This window comes from Dipodomys spectabilis, unplaced genomic scaffold (assembly GCF_019054845.1).
Source record: "Dipodomys spectabilis isolate Male_0828 unplaced genomic scaffold, ASM1905484v1 ptg000054l, whole genome shotgun sequence".
NCBI lineage: Eukaryota > Metazoa > Chordata > Mammalia > Rodentia > Heteromyidae > Dipodomys > Dipodomys spectabilis.
This window is the reverse complement of record NW_024870731.1, coordinates 5,111,275-5,134,623: the sequence shown is the minus strand read 5'-3', so window position 1 is coordinate 5,134,623 and position 23,349 is coordinate 5,111,275. Positions and strand designations below refer to the sequence as shown.

Sequence of the window (23,349 nt, the reverse complement as noted above, 5' to 3'; positions counted from 1 at the left end):
GCCAGAGCTATCTTGGCCACATAGTGGATGGTAGGGTCTGGCATTTTGTCTTCAATGGGAGAAGGAAATGCCCCTGCCTCCCAGGTGATGGGCATGCCTGAATCCCTGGAGGCAGGGACAGGCACTTGGCTGATGGGTTACTAAACCTGTATGTCAGTCCAGTGTCTGGGACTGGGAGTTTCCTGTGACCCTGCCCCCTGACATGACCCTATTGAGGCCAGCTCAGGAACCATTATGCCATGCCCTGTCTCCATGTTTCTGTCTTGTCTCCTGGCTCTTCTCCAGTCACCATGGCTCTCCACTGGAGTGGAATTGGTTTGTTGGTATTGTTTTTGTTCTTTCTTCCCTCTCTGGCCTTCACGGCTGTTTCCTAACAGTGTTAAGTGTATTGGTTGGCTGCTGGTCTAAGACAGGAGTCCACCATGTACTCACTGGCCTTTTAATAAAGACTTCAAAATGTGGCTTCTCGGTTTTCTCACCTTACAACAAGGATTGTGGTTTGAAGCCAGCCCAGGCAGGAAAGTCCATGAGCCTCTTATCTCCAATAAACTACTCAGAAAAAGCCAGAAATGATGCTGTGGCTCAAGTGGTAGAGCACCCAGGCTGAGGTCAAGCCTCAATAGTGGCAAATAAATAAATAAATAATCAAACCACATATATCCTGATATAAAATTGAAATTTATTTTATTTTCCATGAAAATGACGCATCTATGCCAATAAATTAAAAAAATATATTCCCTTTAAGTCTTGGTTTTCATCTTCAACAGTGACCTTTTCCCCCCATTTTTACCACACGAAAGCCGCTCGCTCTCGTAACATGCGGACACCAAAGCGCTGCCATTCTCGCTGATAAATCCAAAGTTCTTGTGTGGTATCTAAACAGGCCAACACTGCCCCTCCTTTCCAAGCAATCAGCCGGGGATCCATGTCCTACACAGAAGATAAAGTGATTTCAGACATATTTTATCATTTACTTTAGTTGGAGATGAAGATAGATTCCTGTTAGGGTAGGTTTCCATCTGCATAGACCACAGGACCTTGGGTGTATGTCATGCCTAGCATGATCAAGGCCCTGGGTTCAATCTCTAGTACCACTACTGACAAGATAGCAAGACTCACAAACAACAGATAATTTTGTTTCAATCTGTAAGAGAAATTTATATTACTCTTCCATAAACATACAAAAAAGCCCTACAGGCAAAAATATATATAATAAAATAACTTACTAAAATTTATGTGTGGGATACAAGTATCTCCACAAGCCCTCTGTTAGGATGAAAATGAAATGAGAACATTACCAGAAATGGTAGTAAGTTTTAATGATGTACGGGTGTGATCCATTTCTAAAATCTTTGATTTTTATTTCTTTTTAGGATAGTTTAAACCAAAAAGATCCTTAAAGATCTCTAGTACAGAGCCCAGCAGAAGCTTCATACTGAGACAGAGATGAAAATGCAGCAGGACTGTCAAGGTGTGAGACAATCAGTTGTCTCTTGACCCACATGGTTCTTTCAGAAAGAGGGGGGAAATCAGGCGCAGCAAGGACCAGAACAGGAATCCAATCCTCTCACCAGAGCTCCTTGTGCCACATCCATGACCTGCTGGAAAATAAAACTTCTACTTCCCCAAGCCCTTAAGAACTTTTCAGACATGAGCCCACACCTCCCCCAAGACTTTACTTGTCCACATGCTTTACAAATAGAAGTAACCAATATTACCTCACTTGCGTTCAGTCCAAAATTACACAATCAAACAACACACCTTTGGCCTTGTGATCACATCCACATTTTCAATGATTCGCCTGAAGGAAGGTGGCATTTTGTTGAGAATTCTATGCTGCAGAAATTCTTGAGCTTTATGAAACATTAAGCCGCCTCCCACCACCAGGATGGAGCTGTACATTTTCTTCTTGGTGTCATCAGATGCTGAAAAGACAGTGACATCCCTTGTGCTTACTCATCACCACTATTCCAGGACCAGCCACCATCATCTCTTGCTTGGACAACTGCACTAAGACACTGCATCCAGAATCAGCACATAAAACAGAAGTGTGAGCAAGTTGCTACCCCACCAGCTAAACCTTACTACTTACAGGATGAAAACCAAACTTTAAGAGTTCACAACGGCCAGCGAGATATGAGCTGCTTCTCTAGACTCATCCACTTGATTCTTCCTCAGCCTGGAATATCACCCATATGTCACTGCTACCCTCCATCTAGCCCTTATATCTCCCACATGGCTCATTTTCAAGAAAGCTTTTTATCCTCTGTATCTCTGCCAGAGTAGGAAAAATATCCTTTATTAAATTTCTCAGTCAGGAGGCTTAAGTTCAACTTTTAGATGCAATATTCTAATTTCATATTACTACTATGGTAATAGTAATTTGTGGTAACTTGATCTTCCCTAGACTTTAATGCTTGATGAGGCCAGAAACCAATTCTACGGCATTACTATATTCCCAAAACCTGCCAAGGCATGGATGGAGTGGGTGCTAGGCAGGTTTTGAACAGGTATGCTGTACAAATACACCCTAGGCTGACCCAATTTAACTGCTGCTCACTTTGCTGCAAACTCCTGGTTTCCCAAATGTACTTACAACAGCAGTCTATGCTATGAAGGATGGCTTTATCAAGGCCCAGGGCTTTCCCTTCAAACAGTGAGATGGCAGTTTTCCTGGACATCAGCGCAGTGAGGGCTTCCTCAGAATCATTGCCAGCTATCAGACAGTCTCCTTGGGAGGACCCCAAGTCCACCTCCTGGGAATGAAGTCTTTCAGGTAGATCAGAGGACTGGCCACGAAGATCTCCTTCAAATCCAATAGGTTTGGATGCAGACTTTCGGTCAGCAGTAGCTTTCGCAGACTACAAATAAAAGGGACAATCAAACAGATGGAATGACTTTACCATAATGCTATTGGTAATGTATAGCTTGCTACAACCCCTCCTACTACTATGTGCAATTATAAAATGAAAGCCACCATAGAACATACATAACTGCTAGCACCAACTTCCTGAGAGCTTAGGCATGTAAGCATAGACATGCTCTGACAACTCCAAAGGAGTCTCTGGAAGCAGGACAGGTTTTAGAACCTTATTACCACTAGTTGGATTTTAAAATTGGAATGTCAACACACATCCTTTCCCATAAATTGATTTTTTTTCTGGTTCTGGGGCTTAAATTCAGGGTCTGGGCCTGGATGATGTTCCTGAGCTTCTTTGTGCTCAAGGCTAGCACTCTACCACTTAAGTCACAGTGTCACCTGTGGCCTTTTCTGAGTAGTTTATTGGAGCGTGTAAGCCTCTCACAGACCTCCTGAGGTGGCTTTGAACCAGGATCCTCAGATTTCAGCCTCCTGAGTAGCTAGCACCCAGCTAAACTGAACTTAAGGGTCTGCATAGCTCAAGTTGGTCTAAAACTTATGATTATTGATTATCATGCTTTCATACGGCCCCAAACCAAACAACAGTGCTGGGATTCTAGGCATAAAACACTGGGACCAGCTCTAAACTGAATTTTGATTGTATTCATTTTTGTGCTGAAACTGGTGCTTAAATTCAGAACACTGCACTTTTTGCTAAGCTGGTTTGCTCACGGCTGGCAGCTTTTTGCTGCTTATTTTGGAAACAGAACCTTGCAAATTTTTGCCCAGGCTAACTTTAAACCACATTTGATCAGGTAAGGATTATGGACAAGAGTCACTGGACTATGCTTAAACTGAGGGTGTGTGTGTCTGTGTGCGCACGCGTGCGCGCCCCAGTCCTAAGGCTTGAACTATGTGTGTGTCTGTGTGTGTGCACACGCGCGTGCGCACCCCTGTCCTGAGGCTTGAACTCAGGGCCTGGGCACTCTCCCTGAGCTTTTGTGCTTAAGGCTAGCACTCTACCACTTGAGCCACAGCTCCACTTCTCGCTTTTTGGTAGTTTTTATTGGAAATAAAAATTTCACAAACTTTCCTTCCCAAGCTGGCTTTGAACTGTGATCCTCAGTATCAGCTTCTTTGAGATGCTAGGTTGACAAGTGTGAGCTACTGGCACCTGGCCTTAAACTGAGTATTTAAACGGATTGTTTCGGTAGGATTCAAGTTCCAGTAGCTGTTATGGAATCTCCTTTCTGGATCTAATCTACTACCTCCTTCTTGTATTTGGGCATGGGAACAAACACTACAAAAGGTTTAAAGTCCCGTTTTACTTTCACCATGAACAGATGAGCTAGTTCCAGTAGTGGGCTATGTGGTGTAGGGGCACAAATTAAAGCTGTTTACTCAATGTCACCTATCTCTCACGCTGACATTTTAAAAGTAGATAATAATATATGTCAAAAGGAAATTATCTTCATCAAGTTACTTCTAAATGGATGAACTGGCATTCAGAAAACTGAATGTCGAAAGGAGGACAAAAATCTGTCATATACATTTTAAACACACAAGTTGCAAGCCTAAGTATTGGGGTCACTCTGCTAGAAGATTGTGGTGATAATGATGATATCCTAATTCTAGGATAACTTCTATTTCAGGGTTGAAACTTATCTCCTCTCCCACTAGAACTGCTGCACACCTGTTCTTGCTTGCTCTGTGTAGCCAACAGGTAATGTTCATCATGAGGATCTTCGGGATCACCTTGTGATCTGTGCTGCAAAGTCGTCATTTTCTGCCCAACAATTCCAAAAGTTGCTGGGTAAAATAATGCCATTGGAGCCTGAGCATGGATGAGAAAGAGTAACTGAAAGCCATACTGCCTCCTGTAAAACAACTTATCCATTAAATTTTGTTCTTCTGAAAACAAAACTGGCAGATCAGATCCTCTAAGTCTGAGTAGGATTATCTCATCAGTGCACAACAGGAGAGAAAACTCATCATCCAAATGAAGGGAAGACAAGACACACACCAAAAGAAAACTCAAAGGAAATATAAAGTGCCTCATAATCTACTTTATTATTTCCTAATAAGAACAGAGCCTATCTCACTAGTAACTTGTCATTATGACTAGCTAGAAAACAGAATTCAAGGTTTATCCTAAAAATTAAGAACAAGGAAGAGGTGAGCAGGGGAGGGATGGGTGTGGATGTTGAAAGGGTAACAATGACCAAGATTCATTGTATTTATAAACTCCTTAACTACTTAAATATAGTTTTAAGACAAAAAGAAAGATAGTCTTCAAAATCTGTTGTAATCTGTAATCTAATGGTTATTGGTTTGGCAAATAACCCACCATCAGTTGACATTCTTACCTTACGATGTTTCTAGCAAGTGCCTATTATCTCAGTTAGGACCTATCACATTACCTGGAGTTTTTCATCACCTAATCGAAACTGGTATAGCAGGGCAGGAGAATCTGGATGTCGAATCTGAAATTCATGGTCCTGAAGTCCAGAGATGTCCTGATTCCAGGAAAAGATGCTGTCAGTGAATCAGTAAGAATGCATTTAAACTCTTCAAATTATGAGTAAGCTTCTCCAGCGTCTAAATCTCACACAAAGGTCACCCTACAATGGTATACCACTGAATAAATTAAGTTTGACCTTGCTTTTTGCATGGGTCAGTCTGAATCACAATCTTCATTTTCACACTTCCTATAAAGCTGAGATGTCAGGCAAGCACCAGCTTTGATGGGTTGAAATGGGTTTTTTTTTAACTGTTTGCCAGGGCTAGCCTCAAACGATAATCCTCTTGATTTTAGCCTCCCAAGCAGTCAGGATTACAGCAGTAAGCTATCAGGCTTGGCATAAAATTTTAAGTATCTTTTAAATATCTTATATTTTTCCTGGAACCAAAAATAGCAACACTGATTTTCTTCTTACCTGATCTAAATGACAAAAGGTTTCTTTTAGATGCTGCAGAAGAAGGCAATCCATTTTGTTTGTTAATTGGCATTCTCTGTAAGGGAACCCAGCTCGCTGCATGAGCCAGTAAAAGCACCTCGACACATCAGATCCTCCATATGCCAGACATAACCTAAAGTTGATAAAACAGAAGATGGTTATTATCCAGTTAAGAAGGTACACAGAATGTTTCAAGAACTCTATTAGGCGTGGTTAAACACAGCATTTCAAGAAGTTTGCTATTGGAATGGAAGGAAAGGACAGAATGGATGGATGGAAGAAAGAAGCTCTAGCCAAAGCCAGTGGTGGGCCCGGCACCTGTGGCTTATGTCTGTCATTCTAGCTACACAGGAGGCTGAGATCTGAGGACTGTGGTCCAAAGTCAGTCAGGGGATAAAAATCAGTAAGGCTCTTACCTCCAAATAACCACCAGAAAACTGGAAGTGGTGCTGTGGCTCAAAATGGTAGAGCACTAGCCTTAAGTAAAAAAGTTCAGGGACAGCACCCAGGCCCTGAGTTCAAGCCCACAACCAACCAAAAACAAAACAAAACAAACCAAAAACCAGTAACAACAACAACAAAAAACATGGTAGAGTATCTAGAAGCTATGCTATTTCCAAATATAAAATCAGAGACATAGAGCGTAGACTATTAACTCAAGCTCAGTCCATGTCATTGTGTTTATCATGACTGTTGGTACTACTAGCATGCATGGCATAATAATGTGAGACAGTTTAGAGCAAACTGTTCACTAAATGCAGATTTCTTCAACTTGAGAAATGTATATTATCTTAGTGATGATAGGAAACATGGGTCCAACAATTTCTCTATACTTTGAGAACCACTAGCACTGTAGTCCAAAGAGATGAACCAAAAATCCTCAGGGTGGGCTTTAGAATGCATCCTAGGTAGTTGGGCTAAGGAGGATGAAAGAAGATGGGTATTGTCCAAATAAACTGTCTATAAGTATAAAAACAGAATACTGAAATTGTATTACGAAAGGGGAGAGATAAAGAAGAGTGCTGGGGGAGAGGACTGAATGGAATACACTGTATACATGTGTAGAAATGCCAAATGAAATTCCCCCTTGTATAGCTAATATAATCTCTTTTTCTTGTCTTAGCAAGACAAAGTTTACTTCTGCAGAAGGATGCCCATCAGCCAAAAATCTGGCAAGTAAGCACACAGAGTAGGCAGTATGCACCAGGCCCTCCAACTCTGTTCAAAAGTTGAGCTCAGGTTCACAATCTCCTGATTGGTTAGTTTAAATAGAATAAAGTGTATTTATATAAGGTGACTTTGACATAAAATTAACAGTTCACAAGTAACCTTAGAATATACCCACACCCTCTGCTATTTCTTGAACAGTCTAGGAAATGTCATTAATTCCATCGTGAAAAGAAACCAGTTTAAAGCAAAAACTTACATTTTACAAATCCTTTTTTGTCAAAGCAGAAACTTTTAAGCAACATAGTTTGATAGAAAAGACAATTTTTTCTCACAGCCCCCCTTTTATTTTCTATTCTTTTTTTCAAAGCCTTTTAACATTAGCCTCCATATGTGTTATTTTCACAACATCCAATTACAGACATTGTCCAATCATGACAACGAGGTCAACACTCAGCCATGAACTCTGAATTTTTAGTTGATGGTCCCATCCAGGGCCTTCCTGAGGATGAAAGTACATATACCCCCTTTTTCCTGCTACACTAATATCAGAAGCCATCCAATTTTTCTATGCGTTGCTACAGGATTTAACTGTATCTGGCTTTAGTTTCATCAAGAACTCCTCATTGAATCCTGATGGCTTATGTAAACCTGGAGGTCACACTGAAGAGGGTTTCAGTTTTTGAAATGCCAGGGTGAAAGGGATAGCCAATTAAACCAAAGTACAGGTTTTTTTTTTTCTCCCAACTGACCAGAAAAGCCTCAAGGAAAAGCCCCCACAATACCACTGGACATTGGTTCTAGCAATGGTGAGAGCAGAACCATTCCCATCTCCTCTAAAGACCCGCTTCCACTTCCATTTCCCAGGGACTTCTCCTACCTGGAGCACTGCGTGAAGAGTTATGGGACAGTGACTTCAACCTACTGCAGCTTTCACTGACCATAGAAAACAGTAGACACTGTCCTTCAGGACTTGTTGCCCCAAGCCAGTTGTCTTGGAAATGAGCTATTTGCCATGCTGGCAGGATCTGTGGTATATCCCAGAGGGAAAGAGACAATCTGATGTTTGATCTACATGCCTAAAAATCACTTTTAAAATGCAAACAATATTTTATCCATTCCAACCAGGCATTTGTTTCACCATATTCATTTTCAACAGCTATCACCTATCTTAAAATCTTTTACCCGCAATACAAGTACCTCAAAATGCCTGCTTTGAGACCAAAGGACATCTGAGGGCCCCATAATAGTAGGCTTCATTAATTCTCAGCAGAATTTTCATATCATACCGGGAATGCCAATAGAAATTCCTAGCTCACAATACCTAAATGTAGAAGGATCCTCAGTCATGGAGTGAGGATCTGTAACCATGACCAAGGGGTTACATTGTAGTTGACCATTCCACAACTCTTAACCATAACAGGGCAGATAATCACCCTCTGGGTCATCAAACTTAAATCCTCCCCTCTTTCGGTCATCCCAGGGAACAAGAGCCAGCATCAAGAGTGGGAATGTGGTTTAGTGATAGAATGTCTGCTTAGTATGCATAAAGCCCTGTGTTTCTCAGTACCAAATAAACAGAAAAGGCTGGAAGTGGTGCTGTGGCTCAAGTGGTAAAGTACTAGTCAACGACCAGAGTTCAAGCTCCAAGACTGGCAAAAAAAGAGTCAGCTACTACCTTTTCAGTCTTTTTAAAATCATTTGGAATCTCCAGGACTGAATGACCACTGTCTTCCCTCAGGAGCTCAGGTTACCCAGGTACAGCAAGTCCATCCCTTTTCTGTAGTACTCACTGCCCTTTCAGTGGTGAGGAGCACTTCATAGGATCCCTCTTAAATCAGCTTGAGTTTTCTTCCAAGTTTTGATCAGGATGCAATCTTTTTTTTTTTTGACTGGTTGTGGGGCTTCAACTCTGGGCTTGGGCGCTATCCCTGCGCTCTTCAATTCAAGGCGAACACTCTTACTGCTTGAGCCACAGCGCCACTTCCGGTTTTCTAGTGGTTTATTGGAGATAAGAGTCTTACGGACTTTCCTGCCTAGGCTGGCTTTGAACCGTGACCCTCAGATCTCAGCCTCCTGAGTAGCTAGGATTACAGGTGTGAGCCCCTGGCGCCCGGCCAGGATGCAATCTTAAGACTCATATTGCTATCTGGGGAACTCAAGGTATGGAGTCTGGGCCATCAGTTCTTGTTGTCGTGAGGGATGACAGGGCTAAGGAGATACTGTACATACAATGTTGGAGGAACTGATCTTTGGTTTTCAAAGAGGGGAGACCAAAAGATCAGCACAGGCAAGGGAGACCTTCAATTTGAAACCTGAGTTTCTCCTTCGCCTCCTTGAGGTGGTCCCTTTGAGTCCTGTTTTATAAGTTAAACAGCTCTGTGCCACCTACTTTACTAGAGTATAAATCCCTGGGCATACATATGTTCTGAGAATACTACACATACCTTGTGTTCCCCAATGGCTCTGCCCACAGCCCCTAGTAAAGCCTCTTCCTGAGTGGTCAAGGCAAGAACTAGTCATGTGGCCCGTCTTGGCAGCTTCAGTCAAACTTCACCCTGTCCTGTAGACTTAATCCTCTCTATTTAGAGATCTCTTGTACACTCATCTTGTACTCAACCTCTTCTACTGGGCATTTCTCATATAACCCAAGATTGATTTCCCTATACTCAGAGAGAATCCCCTATTGATGACCTGAGACATGAACTATCACAATTTCCTCAAAAGCATAAGATTTGTTTTTCTTTTAATTAATTCCCGGTCAGCGCACATTTCACAAAGATGATTATCACACTGAATGCATATTTTCAGTCCATACACATCGCTCCCTTTTTCCTTTTAACACCTTTAAAGTCTGGTTGAGTGCAAATAACTCACACATTGTGTAGACCTCTAATTAGGCAATCTCACTAATTTATCTCTTAATTTAACCAATGAATACCAATGCACCAATGAATACCCTTTCTCCCATTTTCCCTGTATTACCCCTGAGAAACCATGAACAGGAACTTAAACCTGACCTTTTATAAAAGAAGTGTTTCTGAGAGAATTTGGCCTTATCAGACCAAAGTCTGAAAAAAAAAAAACCAATACATTATCCAACTTAAATCCAAGGGTAGTTCCTTTGTTCCCAGTGACAAATAAATAAAAGACTTTTCTAAAGAAGGCAGGGCCAAAACTGGAGCTTGGACTAAGGTCTCTTAGGGCTCTCCATTATCTAGACTTCCCCTGGCTTCCAACATAAAAGATTAGGCTCCACTTCCAAAAGTTTAGAAGAAAGGACGTTAGTTCTGAGGGCCTAGGATTTTATCTAGCCTGCAATATCCAATCCTTTTTATAGTTCTCTTAGAGTTGGTGGTAGAGGCATGCTGGCAATCCCCTCCTTAAGCAACCAGGTGTTCCTTCACTCCTGGGATATCACCGTATTGATGCTGAGCTTAGTGCAGGACACCTGATCAGCAGAGTGTACTGCAGCCAATTCTGTGGCTAGTCAAAGAATGCATTCTGACTTAAGGCAGGAGGCACTGACCTTTTTGTAAACTGCTTGGGTTCTCTTTTAAATTTGTATCTAGGTTGTATTTATGTGACAGACAAGAAGCTACCTCAGAAGCACAAAATGCGGCAAAGAACTACTTTGTATATGCACTACCTGAGTGGGCTCACCTGTTACCATGATAGCATGCCTCAGGAAGGACATGCAGTAGACCTGCTCCTGCCATTGATTTTACTAACTTATGTCTCAGTGATGCCATCATGAGACAGCCACCATAAACTTATTCATCTATCACTGAGCACCACTTCTATAAGAAAAGGAAATATTTACCTAGACATAAAATACCAGTTTTCTCTTACATAACTTGCCTAAATAAAACTTTGCTGTGAGGGTGTGAATAGTTTTTCAGTAGTAGACCACTCTGAAAAACACAATGGAGGCATACACTTCCTCCGGAAAAGTATACAACAAAATATGGAACTTTCAGGAGCTACTTGTGTAAATTCATGTTAGAAAGTCCCATACGGGCAAAATCATTTGTTTTAACTTTGTTAGAGTTTGTTCATCCCCAGTTTTGTAGCTTACTATGTAGATTTCGGAATATATAATTTCTTCCTTTTGGAGGGGGAGTGGTGGTTACTGGGGTTTGAACTCAGGGCTCTGCATTTTCTAGTTACTAGCCATGCTTCCATTCCATTTTTGCTTTAGCTATTTTTAAGGGAAATTCTATCAATGTTTGCCTTAGCTTCAACTCTTCCTACCTATGGCCTCTAGAATAGATGGGATCACAGATGTGCATTATCACATCCAACTTATTGAGGTATGATTTTTTGTTCAGGCTAGTCTCAAATTGTAATCCTCTGTATTTCAGCCTCCTGAATGGCTGAGATCACACCAGCCTAAATATATAACTTCTCATAAACAATAATCTGTAATGATTTGAACAGACTGTGATAGAACAGGTTATCAGGGAGCACCATTTCCTAAATGTCTTCCTTACCGAGTGTTCCGATGAGACACGCCATCTTCTACACAACACACACTTGTCTTCTGGTCCCCAACATCTACAATACACGTACTGCTTAAGCCACTTCCAAAGGTGGCACAGACAGACTCCTGGTGAACAACAATCCCTAAAAACAATAAGCAGAGGAACAATTGCTACAGAGCAGTGAAGATCCTGAAATAAATCTACTGGCTAAAGTTAGGAGTCTAAAAGCCACTAGGCAAGTATCTAAGTGGCACAGACCTTTCAGACGTTAAATAAGTCAGTGAATTACGTTAACGTCACCACTTAAAGGTTGTCTCACTGGATTATCAGACATACCTGAAAAACCCATCTTCATTAGTATCATATTCACTAGTTCTTTCACATGCTGTTTATTGTAGATATCAGGAATTAACAAGATACATCTGTAATACTAACAAGAAGAATGAAGAAAAACAAATGAAGCTTTTAACTCAAGTCCAGTTAAGTCCAATCCCATCATACGTGTCTTTAGGAAGGCTTCCCTCCACAGAAGTTGTGGCTAAAAGCCCAGAAGCAAAAACTCTAATCTCTTCACTATGCTTTTAGTTTTATTAGTAAACAGAAAAAGCTAAAGGGTTTTTTCCTCCTATGTCCAATTATTTCAAACTTGTAAAATGAAAAACAAGACAACTAATGTGAGTAAGGTATAGACAAAAGGCAAAAACAAGGACCAGCTTGCTGATTTCTGAATGGTAGCCAGACTCTAAAGAAGTAGACTAAGGGAGGGAGAATGCACTGGAGAGGAATTAAGCAAAGAAGAAGATATCTTCAGCCATCTATAAGGCCAAGAATGCTTCAAGGACAGAGCATTCCAAACAACTCAATTATGTGTACTTCCTGAAGACAATTCAAATAACTGGGAATTTTAGCTCACCTTTAAATCTTTCAGTGGAATTTCCAAATATTTTTGCATTGCATGAGACCATATTACTTCAATATCAGCCAGAACAGCGGTAAGGGAGCCCCCAGGTCCTGGATGAATATTTAACTGACCTCTTCTGATAGGCCAGTGAATGTTATAGCAGTCTAATGGATTAACATACAAGGCCTAGAAAAGGAGGGAAGGCACAAGAGTACATTTAAAAAATTCTTCTCTAAGGGTTTTCTGGATTTACACCCAGAATGTCATTCAGAATATTTTCTGCACACTCTATATGTTGAGCTGGAATATCTAACAGGAGTTGATGTAGCTCCAAGAGTCACTTTAGGAGTCATTTTAGGAGGAAGATCAAGCTTTTCTTCTTCCATTTCATTGTGAAAACGTTTCCTACCTCTTCTCCTACTAAAAACTCAGGATGATGAGCTGTGTTTGTCCACTTATTTCCTGAGCAGTGATCTAAAATTGCAGGTCGCATCTGCTTGTTATAGGAGCGTGCCTAAAGAGAAAGTCAGAGATGAGGTGAATTTATATCGGGTAGTAGGAGGGCAGAATGAGTCCTCAATATACTCCTTTCACGCATAAGCCAGATAGAGTGGCAAATCTTAACCATAAATCAAAGATATTTGGCAAAATGTTGACTGCTCACACCCATGACCGACAAAAAAAAAAACAAAACAGATCCTTTTCTCCTTTTCGACAATCTTGATTTTTTTGGCCATGTAACACAGAGACTGCAATTTACAGCCAGTCTAAAAACAAAGCTATATTAGCTTAAATTTAATACAAACCCACTTATAATCCAGATTCCTATCTTTATTGGCTTGTCACATTAAATTACAGGAAGAATACAGCTTCTCATCAAGATCCTAGAGTTAGTTTCAGGTAATTTGTAAATATTAATCAACTTGCATTAAATAAACACTATGAATTATTAGGCTCATTTATGAACTTGTGATGACAATTTGAGTATTGTATAAGTGCTATAAAAGGTTTTTTAAAAAAACTCTCTTACATTGCACAATATAGGGAAAATGTGAATACATAATAGACTTCATATTCAATAGTGGTCCCATGAGATTGTAATGGGTGGAAACACTCAGCTCCTTTAATGGCATAACCTAGCTCAATGCTCTATTCCTTTAGTTGTGGTAATGGTGGTGTAAACCTACTAGCCTGATAGTCACATAAAAGCAAAGCATGTACAGTTACATACAGTACATAACCCTTAAACTAACAACTATGTTACTGGTTTATTTTCCTGTACTTTTATTTTCCTATTTTTTTTTTTTATTATTAGAGAGCAGACTTCTACGTATAAACAGTTAATGAAAAAACAGCTGGAGGGAAGAACAGGCAGAAGACATGTTATTAAAGGAGCTGGAGCTCCAATGGGATTTGTTCCTGAAGACCCTCCAGGGAATAAGATATATAGGTGGAACTTTTTTTAGTGTCAGTAACAGAGCTTAGGGCTTCAAATAAGCACCTCATGCTCTTATTCAGCTTTCTTGCTTATGTGAGTCATGCCTACAGTCTGGCATTTTGCTGGTTAGATGGAAATAAGAGTCTTCCCAACTTTTCTGTCCAAGCTGGCTTCTAACTGCAATCTTCCTCTGAGTAGCTTAGGATTACAGGCATGAGCCTTGCTAAAATGAAATATTTTAAGATTAAAATTATAAAAGCCTTTCTGGGAACTGGAGGCATGGTGCAGTATATGTAGTGACATTCTTGAGTGAAAAGCTGAGTGAGGGCATGAAACTGAGTTCTAGCTCCAGTACCAGCAAAAATACAAATAAAAACATGCTAGGCACTGGTGGCTGATGACTGTAATCCTAGCTACTGAGGAGGCTGAGATCTGAGGATCATGGTTTAAAGCCAGCCTGGGCAAGAAAAGTCCATAAGACTCTGATCTCCAATTAACCACCCTGAAAAAGCCAGGAGCTCTTTCTTGTGGTAGGGTGCCAGTTTTGAGCAAAAAAGCTCAGGGACAGCACCCAGGCCCTGAGTTTAAGCACCAACACCAGCACAAAGTAAATAAACTTTTTTATACAGATGTCTTAAGCGAAGTGTTATTCCAAAAGCTTAAAAAATTTAGTTTATAAACAGTAAGCCAAAGTTAACTTACTATTGAAGAATTAATCTTTAATAAATTTAGCATAGCCTTATAGTAGTAGACAGCAGTGTGTTGGGCCATCAAAGTCACTCATCACTAGTTCATTAATACGGCCGGGTTAACATCCAGTCACAAAACTCTATTCCTAGAAAGTACTCTGTGTAGGTGTGCTATTTTAATTTTATCCTTTGACCTATGTTTTTGCTGTTCCTTTAATGTTTAGATAAACACATACCATGGGGTTACAATTGCCCATGGCATTCAGCATAGCTACACACCAAACAAGTTTATGGCCTAGCAGCAGGAGGCCTAGTTGTGTACTAGTCTAGATGTAGTTATACAAATTTAGATGTATAACTACATCTAAATTTGTATAACTACATCCTACTGTGCTTACACAATATTACCCAACAATGCTTTTCTCAAAACATTTCCACATAATTAAGTGACATTTGACTGTATTATATAACAGAGCTGCAAAAAGAATACAAAGAGAATGTTGACTAAACTTGTTCAGGGGACACAGGAATCCGCCTTGTACCATTTGACATTTTTTTAGACCATATTGCTTGATCCACCATTTTAAGGCCATTTTGTCTTTGTTCATTACTTTCAGGTTTCTGGAGGAAGAAAACAAAATGATTAGTATAAAGGATTTAATGATAAGAGAAAACAACATGCATGTTACAATTTAATCAACAGGAATGTTCCTTCATCAATACACAGTACTTTCTTAATATTTGTAATACAAAGTAATCTTAAGAATCCCTTAGTGGGCATGATGGAACACACCTATAATCCCAGCACTTCAGAAGGCTAAGGCAGGAGAATTACGAGTTTGAGGCTAGTCCAACCATAGTGAATTTCCAGGTCAGCCTGGACTACATAGCAACATACTGTCTCAAAAAAACCAAAAAACAAAATAGAAATGAAATCCAAGTCAGGCTAAGTATACAGCTCAGTGGCACAGTGACTACTTAGCATGTGTGGGACCCTGGGTTAGATTCTCAGCACTGCAAAAAAGAAAAGAAAAACATCCAAGTACTCTTATGTTATAAATTATAAAAGTTAAGGTTTTCTGCAGGCTAGTTAAGTGATTTGCTTAATCCCAAGAACCACAGAAAAGAGTAACTATTCACAAAAATATATAATCTCAAGTCATTTTTCCTTTTTATTTTTCTGAGATAGTGTTTTATTATGTACCCCAGGCTGATCTATTATGTACCCCTGCGTGATCCAGTTACATGCCCCATCTTCTAGTGCTGGGTCAAGTTACTTGTGAGTAATAAAAATTTTCACATTTACCAAAGCATACCTTACTTTGTATTTATGAGATATTTCAGAGACTCCTCACACATCCATATAATTCTCAAGTTTACAAGTTTGTAATGTCACATTCCTTGATATATTTTAATTTTATTAATCCAAGACTATTCGAGTTACTGTAATGCAAGAAACGCCTATGTTGAAAAGTTATACTGAAGCTAACAACTGGGCTTTAATACAGTCTGCTAATTATACTAAACAATGAATGCTAAAGCTTATTGTCAGATATAGAACTCATGAGCTCATAAAACTTGAAAGCTAAAGTGGATTGAGATGCAATATACAGATTTAACAACTTTCACCATTTTTTTCTAATAATTACTATTTACAACATGAGTGAATGTTTACTGCAAGAAAAATTTTTTGCTTGAAACTGATTTGATCTAAGACTTTATATACTTCTTTTGCAACTCAATTTGTTAACAGATTGAAAATACCAGTTAGATTTAAACCATATGTACTTGGAAAACACAGTTGTAAGTTAATAGACTTAAGTGTGTTGCATGTGATTGTGTACATCTGTAATTCCAGCCCTCTAGATGACAGGAGAGGAAGAGTGTGAACTGATGGCCAGCCTGGGCTATAGAGTTCCTGTGCCTCAAACAAAACAAGAAAACACCACCAAAAAACCCCAATGAAAAACAAAAAACAAAACTTGAACATATGATTTTAAGTGAATGACAGTTTTGTATTTTCCATTACAAGAAAAAAAGTTAGTGACACCCAGTTTGATCCCATGTGGGGTTTTTTTGTTTCATTTTGTTTTGTTCTGCTGGTCCTGGAGTTTGAACTCAGGGCCTAGGAGCTGTCCCTGAGCTTCTTTTGCTTAAGGCTAGCACTCTACTACCTGATCCACAGCTCAACTTCCAGTTTCTTTTGTGATTATTTAAGAGATCAGAGTCTCATAGACTTTTCTGCCTGGGCTGGCTTTGAACCACGATCCTCAGTTCTCAGTTCCCTGAGTAACTAGAATTATAGGTGTAAGTCACAAGATGGATTTAAAACAATTAGATTTACTGTTTTTATAACTGACTCTTTACAAGCTACAATAATACTTGCAATTCTGAAGATTATTTTCAAGTGCAGCAAAACAATGACAATGTCTGTTCAAGACTCCCATGTATACTGTGCGTTTAAGCAAGGAAATAGCCTTGAGCCTTCACTCCAGCTTTCATTCTGACTTACATTTAGTCCCTCCCTTAGGAGCCAGTTGTCCTTATACAGGGGCTGCCCTTGTTGTTTGTGTCTTCGTGCAATGACATGAGGAATACTGACAGGAAGAGTATCTGTGGCTCGTCCAATTCTTAAAGTTGTAGAACCCGGATGTATGACAACGATGAAGTTGCTCTGGATTTGCTGCAAATAAGAAAATAAAGTATGCTCCATGTTATTCTGTCCCTATTCACAATACCCAAGGTGTACCCCCAGCCTGCTTGTCATTCCTGCTACAACCGAAACTTAAAATAGGCAGATTGCAGCATAGGTATGCACCAGGCAGGAAGTGAGACCCTACCTCAAAACTAACCAATAAAAAACATGGTGAGGAGTGCCTGCCTGGCAAGCTCCAGACTGCCAGATTTGAACTCCTCTGAGTTGAAACCCCAAACCGACAAAACATTGAAAACCAGTAACTATCCCTGTGACTTGCAAAAATGACAAAGTCCAGACTTCTAGTCTCACTCTACGGCCACTTCTCTTCCAGTTTCTTTTCTTTTCTTTTTTGGGTGCGGTCGTGGCCTGAACTCTGGGCCTGGGCGCTGTCCCTCAGCTCTTCAGCTCAAGGCTAGCACTCTACCACTTGAGCCACTGTGCCACTTCCAGCTTTTTTCTTTTTGCTTATGTGGTGCTGAGGAATCGAACTCAGAGCTTCTGGCATGCAATGCAAGCGCTCTACCACTGAGCCACCTTCCCAGCCCTCTTCCAGTTTCTTTAATCCAGGATTTCTCTTGATTTCTCAACTCTTTGGCTTCCAAACCTTCACAAAGGCAATTCCCTTTTCTCTTAATGCTTTTTTTCCTGCTACATTTTTCTTCTTTTTCCAGGTATGAAGTTAATGTCACTAGTCTAGATGTGATCTTCCATAATACGTGTGTGTGTGTGTGTGTGTGTGTGTGTGTGTGTGTGTGTGTGTGTGTGTGTGTGTGTGTGTGTGTGTGCGTGCTGGTACTGGGGCTTCAACTCTGGGCCTTACTTGGCTTTTTCATTCATGGCTGGTGCTCTACCACTTGAGCTACACCTCCAGTTCCAGCTTTTTGGTGGTTAGTTGAAGATAAGAGCCTTTCAGATTTGTCTGTCTGGGCTGCTTCAAACTGTGATCCTCAGATTTCAGCTTCCTAAGTAGTAAGGATTACAGGTGTGAACCACCAGTACATGGCTCCACAATACAGTCTTACACACTCCTTTTCACAACACTTGCCTATCTTGTAACTACTGTTTGTCCTCCAACAAACAGTAAAGTTCCTGGGGGGAAGGGAGGAGAAACAGGTTCTGTCTTGTCTACTGTTGTACCCCAACACAGGCAGACAAGTATTGGACAATGATAACATTACTGTCAGAAAGTATTAAACTGTACTTCCTAAAGCAGACATTTGTCCAACTAACTCGGGTGACCAAGTGAGGCTGTCTGTCATCAGGGAGGCCTGTCCTTCACCATAGGCACACAGGCTGGAGCGTGCCAATTAGATGGCAATAGATGAGAATGCATAGCTCAGTATTTTTTAGTAATCACATATTTACTTTAATGCATTAGGAAAGAAAATGGGCCAGTACATTTCATATACCATTTCCTGGGTATTACTGTATAAGGTAAGACAGAAAAGTTACCAAGTAACAGTACAGGTGCTACAGAAGAGATGGAAAAACAAATATGACAAGGGCTGGGAATGTGGCTTAGTGGTAGAGTGCTTGCCTAGTATGAATGAAGCCCTAGGTTCGATTCCTCTGTACCACATAAACAGAAAAAGCCAGAAGTGGCACTGTGTCTCAAAGTGGTAAGAGTGTTTAGCTTTGAGCAAAACGAAGCTCAGGAATAGAGCCGAGGCCCTGAGTTCAAGCTCCAGGACTGACAACAACAAAAGGGTATGACACACTGATTCAAGCCAAGAAAATAATATTATTCTAATGCTGGAGGGTCCTTAGAACTGTCAGCAAATTCAGACTGCCATTTTTTGCTTTGGGTGAAATTCCTACTTCTGGTAGGTGGCATTCAGAGAATGCCAGCTTTTGATGTTTAAAGCCTTCCACCGTTCTCCACTGCCTTCAAAAGAGACTAGGAAGCCAGGTAGACGGCCTCACACCTATATATAATCCCAGGTACTAAGGAAGGACTCCAGATTAAGACCAACCCAGGCAAAAGGTCATTGAGACCACATCTTAACAAGTAAGCCAGGTATAGTGGAGTATACCTACAATCTTAGCTATGTAAGAGGCATATAAAGTAAGACTGAGGTTTGAGGTTGGCCCAGGCAAAAAATATGTGAGGTCCTACAAGAACAATAATTAAAGAAAAAATAATGGCTGAAGAGGCTCAAGAAGTAGAGTGAAGTAGAGTGATTGCCTAGTTAGCCAAACACCCTGAGTTCAAAACTCACTACAAAAAGAGAGAAAGACAGAGAGAGACAGAGACAGATCAGACTAAGGCTCCAATGACCCTTAGTATTCTTTCTCAATTCTCGACATCCGGACAACTATCTGTGACTCCAATACTTCATATCCCTCGTAAGTTTGAGTCTCTTCCAAGCTGTTCCCTTCTCTATCTCCGGCAACCTCTGAATTATCCCCAAGTATTGGTCCAAAAGTGTTCCTCTTTAGTGTGAGAATCTTAGAAGGTAGGACCTGGGCCAGGTCTCTACAGACATCCAGTCTGTCCCTTTGACTAGACAGGTGGAGAAAGCAGCCCAGTGCAATGGTAATAACCACACAGCAGACTCGCCTGGTACTTTGCTATGCATTTGCACCTACCTTACCAGTTAGGAATTTTATTTAACCCTTGTGCTGGCTCAGAGTTGGCTAACGTGAACTCCTGAGCGTTCAATGCTTCATTTCTTCTGTGAATTAAGCATTGCCTTTGTTCGTTTTCCCATGGGAATGTTGGTCTCATCAGTAAGACTGCATGTACAAATGCACGAATAAAGGTCCTTTGCTGTGTTCCTGTAAATTATTTTTCTGGCTAATCTGACTTCATCTTGCTTTTCAAACATAGGCTCTTAATGCCTATGCAGACAAAAGTCTACTTTTTCCACTATCCAAGACTGGCTAACCAAGGGTCCATATGGAACCTCTAACCATCCCTACTAACGCTCCCAGTAAGCCGGGCCGGCGCTTGAGTCTCGCGGAGTCTTGCAGACCACAGACCTCAAGCAGATCCTGGCCGGGGAGGCCGGGCTGAGAGGCCCAGGGGGTGGGGAGCACGGCGCTCCGAGCGAACGCGGGCCCGCCCAGGCCTGGCGCGCACCCAGCCGGGGCCGGGAGGCCTTCCGGTGGCTGCTAGGCCTGCTCCGCCGCGCAGGACCGCGAGCCTGCGAGCCGGCGGCCCGGCCCGGCCCACCCTGCGAGCCCAGCGCCGGGCCCGACCCGCCCCGGAGGGCCGGAGCTGGGCGTCTCACCTCCTGCAGCGAGTCCGGCACCAGCGCGGGCACGATGGGCCGCTTGACGCCGCGCTGTTCTTTCTCCTTCTCTCCGCCCTTCTCCTTCCCGTTCTCCGTGTCCCCCTTCTCGGCTTGGGTCATCGTGGCTGCCCACGCTCGCCGGCCTCTAACCTATAGCTTCAGGGCGAGCCCCAGCTTGGAGTAGAAAGGCCACTGCACAGGCGCCACATCCCTTATGTTTGCCCATAACCAAGATGGTGGCCACTGGCGTCATCCAGGGGATTCTGGGAGAGCGGGAGGAGCTGAGTGCCCAGGATGTCGGGTGGGTGTGGCTATGCTTAGTCCTGACTCGCACACCAGCCTTGTCATACTTGGTTTTTGAGCGCTTTATTTACTTATTTTAGCATATTGTTTTTACCTGAAGTAGCTGTATATATGTTTCTATTCAGCAAGAGTTTATGAATGCAATGTGTCTTTTTTATTTGGTCGGTCATGAGGCTTGAACTCAGGGCCTGGGCACGTCCTTGAGATTTTCTGCTCAGAGTAGAGCTCGCCTACTTGAGCCGCAGCACCACTTCCGGCTTTTTCTGTTGATGTGATGCTGAGAATCAAACCCAGGGTTTCATGAGCGCTAGGCAAACACTCGACCACTAAGCCACATTCCCAGCCCTTACAATGCATCTTGACTAGTGCTACCCCTTTCAACATTCATCCATTAAGGGGCATCTGGGCTTATTTGATACCCTGGTGCTATGGTGACTAGTGTTGCAATGGCCACGATTGTGCTGGTGGCTTTAATGTGTCCTAGTTTGTAATCTTTTGGCTAATGCCCAAGAGTAGAATTGGTGCATCATAGGGTAGTTCTGTTTAGTTTTTTGAGGAACCTCCATGCAACTTTCTAAAGCAGTTGAACAAATTTACTTTCCAACCAACAGTATACTAAATTCCTTTTCACTCACATGTATGCTGGCATCTGTGCGTGATTGTATTCCTGATGATTGCCATTCTAACTGGGGTGGGAGGAATGTCAGTGATGTTTTGGTTTATGCTTTATGTGGACCAGAGGAAAAGTGACATCACATTTCATTCTCAGTTATCTTTTCCTCTGGTTTCTAAGGCACCACACATGCATCTAATTTTCCTCATACTTTGCTCATCTGCTCAGTTCTGAGGGGCTAATTCTCCCGACATATTAATTGGATGACTTTTTCTAGTTTCACAGCTTAACTATGAAGATGATTCCCAGTATTACCAGTCTGGACCTTACCCTGAGATGTAGAATGATAACCTAATACCAATGTGGCATCACAGCTTGGATTTCGACAAGACATTGCAAACTTATTCTAAACAGGTCTTAACTCCTCTTGAACTCTGGGCCTGGGAGCTGTCCCTCAGCTCTTCAGCTCAAGGTGAGCGCTCTACCGCTTGAGCCACAGCACCACTTCCGGTTTTCTGAGTGGTTTATTGGAGGTAAGAGTCTCATGGACTTCCCCTACCCTGTCTGGCTTTGAACCATGATCCTCAGATCTCAGCCTCCTGAGTAGCTAGGATTACAGGCATGAGCCACCAGCACCCAGCTTTAACTCCTCTTTATTCCCCCAAATACTCCCATTCCCCAAGTCAGTGTAGTTTTGATTTGTTCAGTTGTCCATGTCTCTATCCAAAACACTAGGAAATCCTTCATTTCTAACAGATCTTGAAGCCAGGCATCAGTGGCCCATACTTGTAATCCTAGCTATTCAGAAAGCTGAAATCTGAGGATCACAGTTTGAAGCCAATCCAGCCAGACAAGCCAGAAGTGGAGGTGTGGCTCAAGTGGTAGAGTGCCAGCCTTGAACCAAAAAAAAGCTAAGCAAGAGCATGAGGCCTTAAGTTCAAGCCTCAGTACCACCAAAACAAAACAAAAACAAAAAAAGAGACCTTGAATTCATCCAATGATGTAGCCCTTGCCTAAGTAAACAACTACCACCTGGATGACTACAAACTATTCCTCTTCTCTCAAGAGCTAGGAATCAAACCCCAGGGTCTTGGGCATGATAGGCAAGAGGCTCTACCACTTATGTGTAGCCCAGTCTACAACAGCTTTTTCAATGGACTTGCTCTTTTCAGTTGTGTTTTCTAATGTCCTCCACATAGTTGCCCAAATGTTTTAAAATATCACAAAGATTGTCAATATTATGTTTCTAGCAGTCTGCTTATTAAAGTATTACCAATGAGTTCCCTCAAACAAAAATCAGGTGTCATACCCATGCTTTTAAACTCTCACGGCTTGCCTTCACCAGCACCTGGCTTTAATTGCTTAATCTTTGAACACAAGTCTCTTATGCCACTACATCCCTATTCCTCACAAATACAATTGAATAAATATTGATAATGGCATCCGGGCACTGGTAGGTCATGCCTGTAATCCTAGCTACTCATGATCTGAGGATCATTGTTCGAAGCCAGCCCTGGCAGGAAAGTCCATGAGAAAACCAGGAAGTAGTGGTGTGGTAGAGCATCTGCCTTGAGCTGAAGAACTCAGGGATAGTGCCCAGGCCCAGAACTCAAGCCCTATGAACTACCAAAAATAAAATATGTATTGATAATGGTAAACAGCTTTCACATAAACAGTGGTTTCAACATCTATAGCACACTGCCATTACAATTATGTGTTATCCATTTTTCCAATAAAGATTCCAGTGCTTATCACTGTTCAAGAAACTGGGGTAAGATGGTATGATAGCACATACCTGTAATCCCAGCACTTGGGTAGCACCAATAGGATCATAAATTTGAGGACAACCAGGGCTATGTAGCAACACTATCTCAAAAAACAACAACAACAAAATAAAAAGGCTGGATAAAGAAAAAATTCTCATAGAGATTTCTGCTGTGTAAAAGACATGAACGCTATCACTATTCAGATGGGGTTTAAAACCAATTGGCATAATCTTAAGG

At 41.5% G+C, this 23,349-nt stretch overlaps 1 protein-coding gene across 1 annotated transcript; it reads right to left on the bottom strand.

Annotated features, from left to right (window-relative positions):
• Window positions 1-659: 659 nt before the first annotated feature.
• Actr8 (actin related protein 8) lies at window positions 660-20,657 on the bottom strand. The gene is made up of 13 exons (XM_042679980.1): window positions 20,428-20,657; window positions 17,009-17,179; window positions 15,007-15,117; window positions 12,779-12,883; window positions 12,382-12,555; window positions 11,805-11,898; window positions 11,478-11,610; window positions 5,797-5,950; window positions 5,281-5,376; window positions 4,554-4,694; window positions 2,597-2,861; window positions 1,762-1,925; window positions 660-930 (listed from the first exon to the last, which is right to left on the bottom strand). Exons 1-13 carry the CDS (start codon window positions 20,548-20,550, stop codon window positions 787-789), a joined length of 1,875 nt encoding a protein of 624 aa, XP_042535914.1. The 5' UTR covers window positions 20,551-20,657; the 3' UTR covers window positions 660-786.
• Window positions 20,658-23,349: the final 2,692 nt, after the last annotated feature.

What these genes read in the sequence shown, in the direction of transcription:
- Actr8 (XM_042679980.1), bottom strand. Translation starts at nt 20,550, where the DNA reads ATGACCCAAGCCGAGAAGGGGGACACGGAGAACGGGAAGGAGAAGGGC. An exon ending in TGCCGGACTCGCTGCAGGAG is followed by an intron (nt 17,180 to 20,427) that starts GTGAGACGCCCA and finishes TCTTATTTGCAG; the next exon opens with CAAATCCAGAGCAACTTCAT. An exon ending in ATGTGATCACAAGGCCAAAG is followed by an intron (nt 931 to 1,761) that starts GTGTGTTGTTTG and finishes TCTTCTGTGTAG; the next exon opens with GACATGGATCCCCGGCTGAT.